At 38.6% G+C, this 16,979-nt stretch overlaps 1 protein-coding gene across 2 annotated transcripts in view; it reads left to right on the top strand.

The window, feature by feature from the left end:
- The window catches only part of LOC145693919 (cGMP-dependent protein kinase, isozyme 1-like), a 912,022-nt gene that overhangs the window by 757,387 nt on the left and 137,656 nt on the right, over positions 1 to 16,979 (top strand). For both annotated transcript variants that reach the window (XM_081770087.1, XM_081770079.1), the window contains exon 4: positions 16,317 to 16,498. In XM_081770087.1, coding sequence (XP_081626213.1) covers positions 16,317 to 16,498 — 182 coding nt within the window. The remainder of the gene's footprint in view (positions 1 to 16,316; positions 16,499 to 16,979) is intronic.

The following is a 16,979-nucleotide window of genomic DNA, read 5'->3' as shown; positions in this document are numbered from 1 at the left end:
ATGATTTGCAAATTCAGCTACAATCGCATGTGGGCCGGGAGTCAGCGGGGAGGGGGGAAACCGAGACAAGTAAAAGTAATCCAAAATGACCGATATTAGTGTCAAATCCATAGTTTTCGCGGTCGCTGAGATGAATGGTGACACTTTCATTAGTGATCACTTGCAAATTCAGCTACCATTGTATGCGGGCCGGGAGTAAGCGGGGGCGGGTATACCGAAACATGTAAAAGTAATACAAAATGACCAATATTAATGTCAAATCCATAGTTTTCGTGATCGCTGAGAACAATGGTGGTCGCGGAAATGAGGGTAATACTTCCACAGGCCTTGACTTCCATGCGAAGAATGGGTATATTTATCTAATATATATATATATATTGATCAAAAAAATTAGGGAATCAGATGAAAACACATGTAAAACTTCTTACGAATAATATGAGAACACTGTATCTTGTCCAGTTCAGATTAAAATGCTGAAGGCCCAACGTGCAAACGAACCGTTTGAAACATTTGTGCACGTGATCAGTGACGTGGCGCTAACAGATATCATTTTGTAGTGTGGCGCTGCCAACACATTCCAACTCCAGAATACCTTTGTTCTCATTGTGTTTAGTGCGTCACAAATCTACGTAGTGAAATTGCGCAACAACGTGATTTGCCAGAATCGTTGGCATGGCGAGCTGTCGGCAGGTTGGAAGCTGGTCAGTTACAGCGGGAGGTGTCACATGCCATAGGAGTGGCACAAAGTGTGATTTCCCGATTGTGGAATCGATTTCAAACAACTTGAAGTGTTCGAAGAAGACAAGGACAGAGCCGTCCACTAGCAACCAGAGACGATCGTTATCTCTTGTTAACAGCCCGTCGAAACCGGCATCAGAATACAACTCTGCTCCCGCAAGCCTTCCGAACAACAACAGGACGCACAATATCCACTCAAACGGTCCGCAATCGCCTTCGAGAAGGTGGTCTCTACGCACGTAGGCCTATGGTGTGTGTCCCATTAACTGCACGATACCGTGTTGATCGAAGAGCGTAGGCAGAGGAACATCGTGGGTTGGGACGCAATGAATGGGGCAATGTTTTGTTCTCTGACGAGTCTCGATTCAGTATGGAGCCTGATAATCGACGTGTTTTCATCTGGAGAGATTGTGGAACACGACACAATCCCATGTTTGTGCGAGAAAGATCCCAGTATCATGGTGGTGGACTGATGGTGTAGGCAGAAATCAGCATTGATGAGCGTACTGAACTCCACATCATCCGAAATGGCTCTTTGACGGCTCTCAGATATAGGGATAAGATCATGAAAACTCTTGTTCTTCCTTATGCTGGTACCATTGGTGATTCGTTCCTTTTCATAGATGACAATACTTGTCCTCACAGAGCTCGGTTAGTGGATGAGATGCTGGATGCTGAGGGTATCGCTCGGATGAAGTGGCCAGCATGCTCTCCGGATCTCATTCCAATTGAGCATGTCTGGGATATGCATGGCAGACGGATTGCCGCTAGGCCAGTAAATCCATTAACCATTCCAGAGCTGGAAGTCGCTCTTCTGGATGAGTGGCACAACATTCCCCAAGAACTCATCGATAATCTGATTGAATCCATGCCACGCAGGTGCGAGGCTCTGTTGGCTATTCGAAGTGATCATATGACATATTAAGGAACAATCAGTGTTGTTGACTTGCCTGTTTGTGAGCAGTTCGAGAGGTACACACATAACCGTCTTGTGTCATGAGCCATGTGAACAAGGTTTTCCGTGCCCCAACACCAGTATGTGCCCCATTTTTCTAGTGTATCTTAAAGCATTCCTTCTTGTATGATATATATGAGTCAAACACAAGCTTATTCATACACTATCTTAAGGTCTTGTGTGATGTTTCAGCTGAACCCCTAATTTTTTTGATACAGTATATACATTATGCATTATATTACAGTATATGCATTATATACAGTATAGTGGTGGGTCCAGGATATGATCAAGGGAGAGGCTAAACCATAGTTTGCAGTTATATCCAGTGTAAAGCAGGATTGAAGCCCATTTTATGCAGTGTATACTTGAGTGTGAGGAGAGGGGGGCGATAGCCCCTCGGACCTGCCTCCGTATATATATATATATATATATATATATATATATATATATATATATATATATATAGATGAACAGAAGATGCCGTTTAAATCCACAAATTCAGCCCCATTAGTACTCTAAGGGAGATGGTGACATGGAAAGATAATTGAAAATTATCGGTATTAATGTCAAATTCATAGTTTTGGGGCTCCACAACTTCATTGGTGACAGTTTTGGTGCCCTTTGCGTCCAAAATGAAACGTATTCTCCCCATGCGAAGAACGGATATTCTGCTAGTCTGTAATAATAACGGAAGTTTCACTTAATATATTTCTCGCTGCTCAAATTTACTCACTTGTGCGGTATATGTGTGTAAAGTAGAATTAAAACCTGTTGCTTTAAGTATTTTTCCGTTAGCGAAATACATTGCATATATAGTAGGACGTCGATAATCCTAACGTCAAAAATCCGAACGCGGTCCCTAGAAGCTTTTTACTTTATGCTTTACGCTAGCGAGAAACAAACAATAGCGTGTCCATCGACGTTATGTGAAGTCAGTGTTTTTACAAAAGTTCATTTATATGTAATTGTTCGTCATGTATTTTTATTTTTATTTTTTTCTTAGGCCGATAAGTTTTAAGTGTGACTTACAAGAACAGTGTTATTTAGAGTACAAGCAGGTTCTTCAGAAACATTAAATGTAAGTAGCCTTACGTACGGTATTGTAATTACTGTATGTACTGAATAACCACTGTATCGATAGGAGAACATACCGTACAGTATATATGTAAGCCTAAATGGCATTTTCTTGGTCATTTTCGAAAATCCGAACAATTTGAAAATCCGAACTACCTGTGGTCCCAATTAGTTCGAATTTTCGACTTCCCACTGTATATGTTGCAGACATGTTACAGCAAGTAAGATTACTAGCATCAGGCCAACAAATAGTTTTTAAACTATATTTTCCTGTTTTTGCCAATATTTCCGAACAAATGATTTTTTTTTTCCAATGGTTTCAAAATTTCCGGAATTTTACATAGAACAATAAAGATATCTCTATGAAATATGTTTGATTTAACATATTAACTAAAATGATTCTGTGATTAACAAAAATGATGATTCTGATAATACCCAAATTTTCCGTTTTTCCCCAGCTCGGGAAAACCGTAAAAAAACTGTTTTTTTACCCAAAATTTCTGTTTTTTTCACAGACCTTCACAACACTAGTCTGAACACACAGTGCACCGAACACTCCTAACGATGGCGAATGTTAACACCACGATATCGGCAACTACAACTGAAATGAATACGTTACCATCGTCACTAGAGCTTGGCACAATGGCAGAGCGTTGCATTATCTGATGAATCCCGATATCATCTTCATCATGACGATGTGAGGGTACGAATCCGTTGTGTTCCAAGGGAACAGCTACTTGACATCTGTACTCGGGGGCGGAGACAAATTGGCTGCGGCTTAATTATTATCAGGGGAACATTCAGGTGAGCATCCATGTGTCTATTGGAGCTCGAGCAAGGCACCATGACGGCCGAGGCGTCACAAGCTGCTTGCAGACTACGTAAATCCCTTCATGACGGCCATGTTTCTCATCGGTAGTGGCATTTTTCGACAAGATAATGCACCATGTCACAAGGCCAGGAGTGTGGTGGAGTGGTTCGAGGAACACAGGAGCGAGTTCCAAGTGATGTGCTGTCCCCCGAACTCTCCGGATCTGAACCCAATCGATCACTTCTGGGATGTGATTGAACGTGACCTGAGGGCGCATCACCCCCTCCCCGGAATTTACGGGAATTAGATGACCTGTGTGTGCATACGTTGTGCCAACTCTCTCCAGCGACCCAACGAGGAACATTGCGACCATGCCAAGACGCGTTGCCGTTGTTATTCGTGCCAAAAGGTGGACATACTAACAATTAGGTAGGTAGTCATAATGGTCTGGGTGATGTGTGTGTATATTTTAACTCGTATATTTTGTCTCGACTCGAATTTCGAGACGTCTCGACTCGAATTCGAGTCGAGTCGAGACAGAGACTGTCGAGTCGAGACACGGGTCGAGACAGCAACATATTTTCGAGTCGAGACACGAGTCGAGACAACATTTTCTCGAGTCGAGTCGAGACAGGCTTAAATCTCGACTCGACTCGACTCGTGCGCATCCCTAGTGGCAGCGCTGCTTGTGTAACACTACTGCCGTTCTTGGCCATGTGTCCCTCTCCCATAGGTATCAGGTTACCTGCACACATTTTTCATTTTCTGTCTTTTTCCGGCGTTTTTGAGGTATAACTCGGCACAGGCTGACCCGGTCACTGCGTGGTATATATATTATACGTAGCGGGAAAACAAGGCATTTCCGCACCGAGCGATTATCACCACAATGATTAGCGATCCACAATTAGTCAGGGTACCAATTTTCATATATATCTAGCTGTCACGGTTTGCATACGTCCCTTGTAAGAACTTCAACTAGGTAGTAGACTCGTAATTCTTTATTTATAAATAATGTCAGGGTAAAAGCAAAAAATAAATCTCATGTGAATAAGGCAATACAATGACTGATCAATTGAGAAATTGATGGTACATTTTTATAGAAATAAAATATAAACACAATTGAAAGGAAATTAAATGTTTCATTGAGACGATGAATCAGTTTATTTAAATCTTCGCTCGCCTCCTGAAATGAACACTTGTTCAAACAAGGTAAAACAAATATCAAAGCAACGTATGATTTACGGCAGTAGAAGTCTCTAGAAGACCTTGCACACGTATTACATACGCGTTGTTTATTTTCGCAGAAGTTAATTGCGTGTCCTTTATATACGAGATGGGCGAAGACGTAACTAAACACACACTCAAGATATATAAACTGTGATACGAATTTTGCATCAAGCCATTGGCAAAGATGAAAATGCAAGGTCTTGGCATTGGAAACCGTTCGCTGTTTCTAACGCTAATAAACTTTGTGTTTTCATGCTGCAAATAACCATCTGTTTTGACAGTTACAGGATATAAATGTTCTAATGAACCGGGTATTGAGTAAATATGAGCAAGACTTACGTCTTTGCAGTTACCAGTAACTGTGGCACCCCGTGTAGAGCCACCGTATTTCAATGTCGATGTTACGTAAAAGTACGTACAATCAACGTCCGCGAGGCTTCGTTGCTATATATTGTAACAGATCTCATTCCAGTGCTTTACCTCAGGGGTTTCATTCATACTATTATTTCGTTCATTTCATTCATTATTATTCATTGATGTATTTCGTTGTTTCTGAGTTGAGTTTTTGTGTTGTACGTCCTCATGCAATACCGAGTACATGAAGGATGGAACCTATTGTTAACGTGAACTCCAATTGGTGGATGCAGAAACCTCATATAAGATCAGTCCCCACACTATTCCGTCTTGAAGAGAATAGGATTAGAGCACAATGTCACCGGCATTTAATTTTGTATTCTAGATAGAGCACCGTATAGGAAACTGGAAATTTTCTTTGATTTCCCTGAATTTTAGGTAAGGGATAGAATAGCAAGTAGAGAGAGGCAAAATACAAACGTAAAATTGAGGTAGGCAGGAAACAGCTGCCTCTGCCGAAGGGAAGAAAGGTTCGTGCTCTTGAGTCCGGTAGTGTACGTGGTACTTCACCATGCAAGTTTGAATGTAACTTGAGGTAGACAGGCGAGATTGCAAACCCCCTATAGAATTCCAGAGGATCCCAGAAATGCGCTGCTTCCTGTCGGGTTGTGGTCATACTGTGGGATTCGGTGCCATGTTGAATCCTTAGATGTGAGCTTTCCTTAAGCTGCAGCACCAACACAGGAGATACCAGTTGACTCGTAAGTTAGTACCCTCTACTAGTAGGTACAACTTGTATATGGACTTGGGTTAACCGCGTTAATGGGCGTATGCCGTTACTCTACTTGTGATATGGGTTTTCTCTTACTTATTTGGGGGTATTTGTTAAACGAGCAACCATTCGATGCTTGCGGAAGTACAGAACGGTTTAAGTAACCTCCCTTGAAAACAAGTAACTTTCCATTCCAATGAGGAAAACGTGGTGAAGTAGACATGTCAAATATCCCAGCATTTCAGCTCTCCCAGTTTGTATTAGCGTCACACAATTGCATCCCTAAGGGGGGGAATAGTGGAGTATTTCTTTCTTAAAGTATTTGTATTGGATTATTGCCTCCCTTTTCAGCGCTTAGGCTACATGAGTCGTGGACCTACAGTTTAAAGTGAAATCTGAACCGTATAATTCGTCCAGAAATCAATTCTCTCCATCCAGGAATCGAGTCCGGAATCCCATGCACCATGGTTGTAAAATGAAATGAAATGAAATCTTTAAGTTTTACGTTCCACGGTTATGCCGGTGTTAGGCTAAAGGAGACGGTGAAGATGAGAAATGAATGAAATGGTGGAATAAAGAAAGTGGGAGGAAACGGGAGAACACCCAGAAAACGCACGAACACGGTGTTTGTCCACCACGAAGTCCACACGGCGCGAGCTGGGATTGAACCAGGGACCCCAATCACCGAAGGTGAACGCTCTACCACTGAGCCACCTTTTTTCTTTCTTTAAATCTTTATTGAGAAGCAAGAACCGCGCCCCCCACCAAGGCTGTTGATTTCTTCGAGTAGGGATGGAGAAAGAGTATAAAGACTTTGCAGAGATTATCTTTAAAAAGACACTGTTTTTACGAATATTCTGGATGTGAGCGTGTCCGAGGAAGAATTTCTTCCTAGATAACCTGGTACTAGTATTAATAGTTGATTCCTAACGCTAATAAAAAAATACTCTCCTTATCAAATTTCTGCGAAAAAGCCCGGAGGCAACCATTAGAATATTTTCTTTTTAATTTATCCGTATTATTATTACTACTACATCTATTCTTTTGTTTTTATACCGAGTATATGTTTTAATATCATACACTTTTAATTAGCGGAAAAGCATAATCACTCGGTGTTGAAAGCACATACTAAACTTATCTTTTCTGCGTCACTGAAAACTAAACAAAACAAAGAAAGAAAGAAAGAAAAATCGACAAAATAATCCACAATAAGTAGTATATGCTGCAAAGTAAGAAAAGTCATAGGTGAGGAGGAAGAAACGAGACATCATCAAGTTCCATCAACGCACCCTTTGACTCGATGAACAAAGAGGAAACGAGATACCCTCAGGAAACGTGGGATCTATATACTTACCACCTACCTTTAGTTCGACCACCATTCTTTGTCGTCTCAACCATGAACAAAAATAAGCAAGACAAAAATAGAGAAAAATAATACAGTAGTAGGGTTTTCTTTATTCAACCAGTAGTGATGCTCTTCTCTCTCTCTCTCTCTCTCTCTCTCTCTCTCTCTCTCTCTCTCTCTCTCTTCCCATACAATTTCTCTTCAAAATCCCATGACGTAGTATATCATCTGGTACTCCACTCACTACATTGTCATGTTCTCTCACTGTGCAGAACAATTCACCTATATCTGATCTGTTCTTTTCATAGAACGACACGCGCGACATATCTGTCTCTTTTCTGGTATTTTTATCAGCTCATCCGTAGATTATGGAAAGTCACCCTTATTGAAAGGTTCAAGGGCGTTCTACGACTCGAAAGGTAACGGAGCCCAAGGATTTTCCTTTAGCAAATAATGGAGGTTTTGTCGCGTTTGCACTAACATAAGCAGGGCTATTTCAGATGCTAAAATCAAAATCTATTACCTTTTTTTTTATTTTCTAACCTCTATTTTATAAGAGTTTGAATATGTAGCATTACAAAATAGTTCAACTGTGCTGAGAAAATATGCACTTGCATAAGAGTATGAAATATGGTCATAAAGTCGCTATGAAATCGAGTATACATTAGGGTGAAGCGAATTTTTTTTTTCGAAATTCGAATTTTATATTGGGGGGGTTGCATCATATCGTAGTACTTTATCATAGAAAATTTCAATTCTCTAAAATAATGTTTAGCCGGGGCGCAAGGGACCTTAAATTTGAATCAGTTTCCATTTACTATGTACTGTAACTATTTCGCAAATTTTAGCTGAAAGTAGATTGTAATTTGTACTATGAATAGAAGGGAAAAGATGCATCCTGTATTAGTAGATAACAACAAGAATTTTTAATTTTCTAAAATTATTTTTAGCCGGACCGCAATGACCTTGAATTTTGGGAATAATAAGACGAAAAGTGATCAACTACAGTATTTGGCATAAAGCTTTTTGCTATTTAATACCATCCTTCTTCTGATATCCTATAATGAACTTGTTGGCAGTAATGTCACTAGTATAGTAGTTTGGTGGTGGTAACAGTGACGTAACAAAGGGGGACAAACGGGCACTGAATAGGGGGGCGCAAAACTGGGCAAATGTTTATTTTCGCTATAAGGCAAGGTAGGTAGTTTCAGCAAACTAAAAATCATTTTTAAAAGATAACTCAGAAATTTAACACGACACCGACGATTCACTAACCTTAGGATCATATCAGTAGAGCATAAGTTACATTCAAAGCTATCTTTTGAGGATATTGTAAAATTCTTTGCAGCCAAAACAGCCCGCAAAGTTAAATTTTAGCTTCAGCTTTTTGTATTTTCATTTAACTTCTCGATTTGAGAGACTTGCAAAATGTCCGAGTATAATACTTGAGACAACAGCTTGACTGTTTGTCACAATTAAATATTCTATTCTAAAGCAACAGACTGTTGATTCATTCTACACATGCACACATCCCGATATAATTCCAAAAGCGTTGTGAATTTCAGTTATTATGATAAGACTATAAGAATATCTCAAGCATGCTAATCTCAGATTATTTGGCAATCAAATACTAATTAGCTTGGTGTTTTATCTTGTACTAAAATTAAATTATGTACTGCAATTTTGAAACCAAGCTTTACTACTTGAAGAAAAATGGAATAGGAGAATTACTGTGTGATGCCAATTCAGTGTAGTTGGGAAGTGTTTTGGATTGGTTGGTCACGAAGCGTTAAGACGAGTTCTTGCCCCGGGCGAAAATTAGCCTAGTTGCGTCACTGGGTGGTGAGTAAAAAATGATAATCGGTATTATTGATGTTACTTGAATAAAGAAATTGAAGAAAAGAGTAAAAAGGAAAGCCAAAAAGCGATCTTGCGGTGAAGCTTTCAACCAACTCAGTAGCAGTTAAATTATCGAATCTTCAGATTCTTCATCATTTTCGGAAACAAAAAAGGAAGGCAATAAAGAACACGCTGAAGCTAGAGGAGATCCTGATTTTAGTTGGAAGTATCCTTTGAAGAAGACAAGAAAGCTCTCACAGATTTGATGCACAAATGAGAAAATTCCTTCCAAAATTAGCAAAAGTGGAGGAAGAAACCGGCGTGACTTAAAAAAAAAAAAAAAAGCAGCAACTGCTACTACAGTTTTGGAAGATTTTAATATTGTGAGTCCAGAGCAACCGTAAAACATAATCGACAGTAAGTAAAATACAAAGAGAGCTTGCGAAAAATCGTAAAATTTTGAGAACTAAAGAGACTGTTAATAAAGTGAAACCTCGTACCATCTATTTTGATGGAATATAAACCAAACTCGTGATGTCCGGAAGTCACAGAGATATGAAAATGGAAGAATATTATTGTATCCTTGAAGAACTGACTAACAAATTTCTCGACTATGCCTCTTTGACCGGATCAGCATCAACAAAGAATATTACTAGTTCCATCTGCGGCGAATTACAAGAAATTATGTGGACCTCTCAGATGTAGTAGCTAGCGGCACTAATACTAATGTTGGGTCAAAACGAGGAGTGATTAGAGTGCTCGAAAACCATCTAGGGAGGCCCTTGCAATGGTGCATATGCTTATCGCATGTCACTGAACTACAACTTCGTCATTTACTAAAGAAACCGATGGTGTAACTATTGGTCCGTACTCTTTCTCTAATCCTATTGGTAGATCATTTGTGAATTGTGAAACAAATCCAGTGTGCGGCTTCGAAGAGATTTCTTCAAAACTTCCTACATTCCTAGATGTGTGTGATCTCAGTTATGATCAAAGATACTTGTATGAAAGATGTCAATCTGTCATAAGAGGAGATTGTGATGAAAGCCTAGCAGATAAGAAACTTTGAAAACTTGCGCATGCTCGCTGGTTTACAATTGCTTAGATACCTTTGCTTATATATACAGAGCTAAACATTTGTTCTTGACCATAAGACTTTCGCGATGTTTGCAAGAACCATACACGACTTCTGTCAATAAAGCAATTCCCAGAAATGCATAATATGCGAATACTCTCATTTTGGTGAGACAGATCAGCTAAACGAATCCTTGTTGTCGATAAAATACTCCAATCCATAAAAAGTGTAAACATTCTGAAATTCGTTTCTTCGAAGTGCTAGTATTAAACTTCAAGGCTATTAATTACATAGAAATGATAAACTGTAATAAGTGTAACATAATAGAACCACCAATACTGACTTATGTGACAGATGACAAATTGCCAGAAATTTGCTCTTCAGAAAATATAAGTGTTGATATCCCTGAGTTCCTATGTCATACGCAAGCAGTGGAAAGATTAGTGAAAATAATTAGTGAAGCTTCTTTCAGTATGTAAGGCACGAGAGAGAGATGTCTTTATTCGTTAGAAAATTCACCCGAGAAAATACATTCCTACTTTTGAGACAAAGTCGCCATATTTTGCACCAAGACGTGAATGAAACTTATGAAACATTCAAGCTAATGTTGGTGGGTGGATGGGATTGAACTCGATGGCAGCCACCTCTTAGTGGTGAATTCTTTGTTGATGTAGCCTGTAACATAGCTTTAGAAATCCATCTGGAGACACAACGAATCTTAAAACCCTCAAATTACAGTTTACTTCAAGCGAAGAGCTGCCTAATAATTACACAAATACTCAATAAACATGTATTCGTTTACAAAATATAAGAAACTTAAGGCCCATTGCGCCCAAACTAAAAAATTAAAAAAAAAAAATGGAGAATTGAAATTTCCTATGGTGACGTATTACGATATGATGTAACTTTTGCCCCATATCCAGATTCGAATTTAGATTTTAAAAAATGGCCTCTTTTCACTTATTTACAAAATCTTTCAAACTTAAGGCCCATTGCACCCCGGCTAAAAATTATTTTAGAGACTTGAAATTTTCCATGGTAAAGTACCACGATATGATGCAACTTCTGCCCTATCCAAAATCGAATTTCGAAAAATTCGCCTCTTTTTCACTCCACCCTAGTATATTTCCTACATATTCATAGTCTGGTAGAAGGTATCCGTAATGAGATGCCGGTGAATTATCGCTTAAGCTATCATAACGACTCCAACGTAACCTAGGAACTGTCTTTCAACACAAAGAGCAGATACAATTGCATATTCAAGTTATATTAAGCTGTCGTATGATGATTTAAGTATAATTAAAAAAAATGAGAAGTAAATACTTAACGTAGCATGTTTTGTAATTTTTTACTAAAGGCCTTACAACAAATCGGAAATGTCAATACAAACCCTTAACAAATAAAGAAAATTTTTAAAATATCCACGATTAATCTTTCATCATCATCAATTAATGAAATTCTTAGAGAACATGAAGATGTATTGCCTATCTCTCAAGACAAATTACATCATATTAAATAAATAAAGTAGAGGAAATAACGTGATTTCATCGAAATTTGGTTCTCCCTCAAATATTACAACCTTAAGAATTGAGATAGTTTAGAATCTCGGGTTGAAGGTTCGAAGTTCCGTCTTACATACACACGTTCAGCCTTCGCACAGTGTACGTTTTCAGAAGTGTATATTTTCTGGATTTCCCAATAACGTCAGCTTGAAGGTTTTAAATTCTGGGAGAGTTTAACAATAATTCACGCTCTGTATAAGATTAAGCGTAACAATATTTCTTGCTCTCTATAAGATTGAGTTTACTAAAGTTTTATAGCTGTACTATTTGCAGAACATACTTTAACTCTTGATTCAATTATTTCAAAATACTATTTTATTCTATTTTCTAATTTTACAATTCTTATAAAATTTAAATGCTCTCGCAAGAAGATACGAAGAACGGTATTCCATGTGTTATGGTGACAAAAGAAGAAACGTTCGTTTTAAATTTCTTACTTTTCAAAGCTAAATCTTGAGAGTAAATGCCACTAAGAGTTCAATCCGTTTAGCTCTGGGAATCGATATGCCCAATTGTTTTCCAGTTGTAATACTTTCCAACATCTGAAGCTCGTAAGCGAGGTGTTCATCGATCTGTACAACAAGACGAAGAAGTGTTTCGCAAACCTATCTACCCCGTAAATCTTTTATGTCATACATCACTGGCAATAAAAAAAAAAAAAAGATATATAAACCTCCTGCGACCCGCAGCCCATGAAACATACGATGTGTAGTCGAGGTTGTTACATTTTAAAAAATAATAATGTCGAAGTCTCAGAAATAACAAGATAGATACGGTATCTATATATAAATGTTCTCGGTATCTTTTTATTGTATTCGTATTTATTTATATTAATGATGATCAATTTAAAATGTACTGCAGATGAAGTAAGAATCTTACCCGGAGGCCATTTTCCACTCTTATCCCTTCTTCCGCGCGCTCAGAAGCAATGTTTTGCAAGCTACACATTTTCTGAACATTTGTTCTATTCTGTATATCATGTTTATTGTTTCATGTGTCTAGGCAACTTAGGGCCTAAATTTTGAGAGCTTATAAGTGACACCATGAAATTGTATTTTTTTTTCTAAAAATCGGCCCAATACTTTGTCTTTACCTCGCAAAATGGTCCTGCTAACCATCAGATTAAGAAAATACTATATGTTCACATTTCAGTCAATTCTCGATTCAGGTGTACATTACGATGGCTAAGTGCATTCTTCCTGTGTTATCCATGGAGTACAAATCACACATTGTTTAATTCTCAGAGCCGGATGAAACATATTCGCAAGCTGGATGTGACCCGCGGGCCGATATCTGACCACTGACCATACACAGTTTATCTTTTCGAGGAAAGTACACGAGAATGAGGTGGGGAAAGAAATGTAGGTATTATGTTTCATCGTAAAACAACATGAAAGATTTATTTCTTTCCATGTCTTCCAAAATCAGATGTAATCCCTGTTTACTTTTCTTCTTATGTGCATGTAATCAGATAATACGAGGTATACATATCTCGTATTCCGGTACTGTACTAATTACTTTCTCCTATGTATCGTTAATTCAATAAATGGGATAAAGTTCAACTAATTATAGAATTATTGGAATTGAACATTTCGTATTTTTGAAAATCTATTCATAGGAAGAAATTAATTTTGAAAAAGATTTTTTAAAAGGCACTTTCTTCTTGTACGTGTGTAATTTCTAAAATCTTTTCAGCGAATAGCTTTCGAGTGAGTAACATTATTTCCCTTGTGATTTTGCGATTAATTTAATGTACAAGCGTACCTAATACAGTATGTGAAAATTTCATAATTTATCAGATATAAGTTTATATTAATTTACCACAAACGTGGTTTACAAATACATTTTTTTTAAATTTCTATTATAGAGCTAAATTAGAATGTAACCACCAAGGAGAATTGAATTTTACCAACAGCCACACATGTTGTCAACAATTATTACCATTGACAGTGATGGAAAAATACTGTGGAGATGTTGTTATAAATATCAATAAAATGATTCAACAATTATCAGTTTTCAAACACGTTAATTTGCATTTGTGTTCATTTTGAATGAATATCTAGAATTTAATTTATTATTATATTTTTAGCACACCTAGCTACTGACTACACAAGGTGATTTTTCCGTTCTAGACCAAAGAGAATGCGATTTCTCAATTTTTTCATTACAAGAGTCGTTTAAGGTTGACCGGGATTTTCGTACGTAAATAATCGATGAATAGCCGGATCATGATGAAACTTGCGGGTGTCGTAATGTATTCCTTCTCGAGTAACTAGCACCCGGCATGACGTATTTGGCGCCAGTGCAGCAGTTGCAGCGAACATGGCGGCAAGCAGTGTGTCTGTGTCTGTGGAGCAGAGGTGTGTAATCAAATTTCTTGTGAAAGAGAAAGTTAAACCAGCTAAGATTTTCAAAAGATTGCAAGCACAGTATTGTGAACAAACGATGTCACGGACAAGAGTGTACGAATGGTGTGAATAGTTTCGCGAGGAACGGGAACTGGTGACAAATTAAGCGCATGGACACATTCGCTCCCAAGTGTGTTATCCATGTGGATTTTCTGGACAAATGGAGCACAATTAATGCCCAGTATTACTACACATTGTTGAGTGGTGCTGTACGAAAGTCCATTCGCAAGTAAAGACCTGGGATGTTTTCTGGAAATGTCATTCTTCTTTTTGACAATGCCCGCCCTCACACGGCCAATGTGACAACAACTCTGGCCGAAATGCGCTGCGTGAAGTTCTGCCCCATCCCCCTATAGTCCAGATTTAGCTCCCAGTAATTATCATTTGTTTGCACCCCTTAAAGACCATGTCGGAAGGAAGAAATTCAGGACAGATGAAACACTTCGGAACGATGTCCTCCAGTGACTACGATAAAACCAAGATCTTTCTACGCCAAAAGCATTAGGGAGCTGAAACAACGATGGTAACGGTGCCTCGGCGCGCACGGAGAATACTTTGAAAAGCTGACATAGTTTTGTGCTTCTTGTGCTATCTGTTTCCTCTAGAAATAAAAGTCTCGGTCAAGCTTGAACGTCCCTTGTACATATCTTGCTCCGTGATAAGCATCGATGCTAGAGGAGATGCTAGCAGTGTTCGCCACCACTGTCTATAGGCAGACCTGAACATGACCCTTGATCTTTGCGAAAGTTGCCTGTAAGACATCCTCACTAGTCACAGCAAGATGTCCTCACTAACTGCTTGTGCGTTACTGTCATCAGAGTTCCATTTTAACAAGTGTGATCTGTTACTTTACTAACGGTATACTTTTTTAAAAAATACAGACTGATACTGTTTAAAGGAATCTGTCACCCAGTAGTTACGAACGATGAAGGCACGCGTTCCTCTTTTGGCAGGGCCGGCTTTAAGCCGATTGGACCGATTGCTCCCAATCGGGCCCCGCGCCTAAGGGGGCCCCGCACTAGTCGGCTCTTCCTGGAATACCCTGTATATGAGTAGGTAATAACGATATACACAAGTTTGTAAATGATGTGTTTGCAATGTTTAGTATGACATACATGTATTTCTTTCATTAAAACTTAGAATTTATCTTCATAAACACCTTTTATTTTATACCTTTACTCCTCTCAGCAGTTAATCATCATCATTATCCTAGCAGAAAGTCTGAGGATAGTACAAAAAACTGATTGCATTTCGGACGTGCGATTAAGTAAAGATTGCATTGTTTTATCTCTGCACATTTCTGAAAGTTGAAATTTATAGATATGTGTTATCAGTGCTACAAAGTTCATTACTGAAGCTATATGTAAAAATGCGATTCTGCAGAAGAAGCTGCACATTACCCTCATCCAAACCTAAGGGCATTTCCACAGTCATCGACAAGAAGATATGACACCAAGAATTTTTTTCAAGTAATAAAGGATGATTAATGAAAGGGAGTGATCATGAAACTAAATTTTGTGCTCTTGCACCGGGAATCGGGCTTGAGACTATGTACACCACAGGCGCACGCGCTAACCACTAGACCAGCAGGGAGATGTTTCCAATCGGGCCCCGCACTGCCTAAGGCCGGCCCTGTCTGTTGGGTACAACTATTTTCTTATTTTTGTAGAACACAACGAGAATATAGACATGGCATTGCACTTGACAACAAAGTTTTAATTCTTTCTTAGGAACAAGCGGAATCAGAAACATATTGTACACTGAAAATAATAGTTTTTATTACTTGACTCACATCACAATACAAAAGAGGAGACGGTAGTCGATCAGGGGCAGATGATGTCACCGGAGACCCTCGCTGCCTTACCTCCGCTCTAGTGTTGTTGCATGAAGCATGACATGACGCCAAACGCCAGTCGTTGTCTCAATAACAGTTGATTATTCCTTTTGCTTTTCCTGTGTCTCACGTTTCTGTGAAGCAAATTTCATAATAACATATTCATAATTTGCTGAAGTTGCATTTTTTAGACTCTAGTACTTACTCTGTATTTTGCATTACACATTAAGCACTGTTCTACTTTATGTCTTAAGTAAATAATGAAAGTGATTTTACAGTATGATATTGTTGCCTAATGGATTTCTGTTTCTTCTCATTGTAGAGTGTTCTTCAACAAGCGACAAGTTTTGCACAAGATGGAGATCTCTTATCATCTCTCCAAGACCAACACGAAATGGCAGGTCAGAGCGTTATATCCAAAAAGCAGGGAGTGTCAGGCGAGAGTTCAGACGCAGGTCAGACGGCAGAGAATATCCAGATAGAACGCTTCGATAAGGACTTCAGGTAAGCCACCGCTCATTAATTATAATTACAAGATTTGTCAATAAAGTTCAAGGACGGCTGCGAGACCATCTGTGCCCTTCTAATAAACGATCATCAAAAAGACACCATAAATCTTGTCCCCTTTGTCGTGGATTCTTACAAGGAACAAAGAATGAATATTAATTCTGCTGTAAGATACGAAAATCAGCAAGAAAGACTTACGAGGTAATCAAAACTATTTACCGCGAATGTATGAATACAGATGGTCACGCGACGGCCTGAATACAGCACAGTCGTCCACTGCAGCTATTATCACAAACGTATTCACGCCTATCACGAAATTGAGTGTACTATTCGAACACACGACACGAGATAGAATATTCTCACATAAACAGTTCTGATAATTTCTAAAGTCTCTGCTGCTAATTTTTCTAATCCACAAAAGACTTAATGTTCGTCTTTTATTCCATGTAAGAATTCATGACAATAAGAACCAGGGGGT

This window comes from Thermobia domestica, chromosome 1 (assembly GCF_964235325.1).
Source record: "Thermobia domestica chromosome 1, izTheDome1.hap1.1, whole genome shotgun sequence".
Classification (NCBI taxonomy): domain Eukaryota; kingdom Metazoa; phylum Arthropoda; class Insecta; order Zygentoma; family Lepismatidae; genus Thermobia; species Thermobia domestica.
This window is presented reverse-complemented; position numbering and strand designations above follow the sequence as displayed.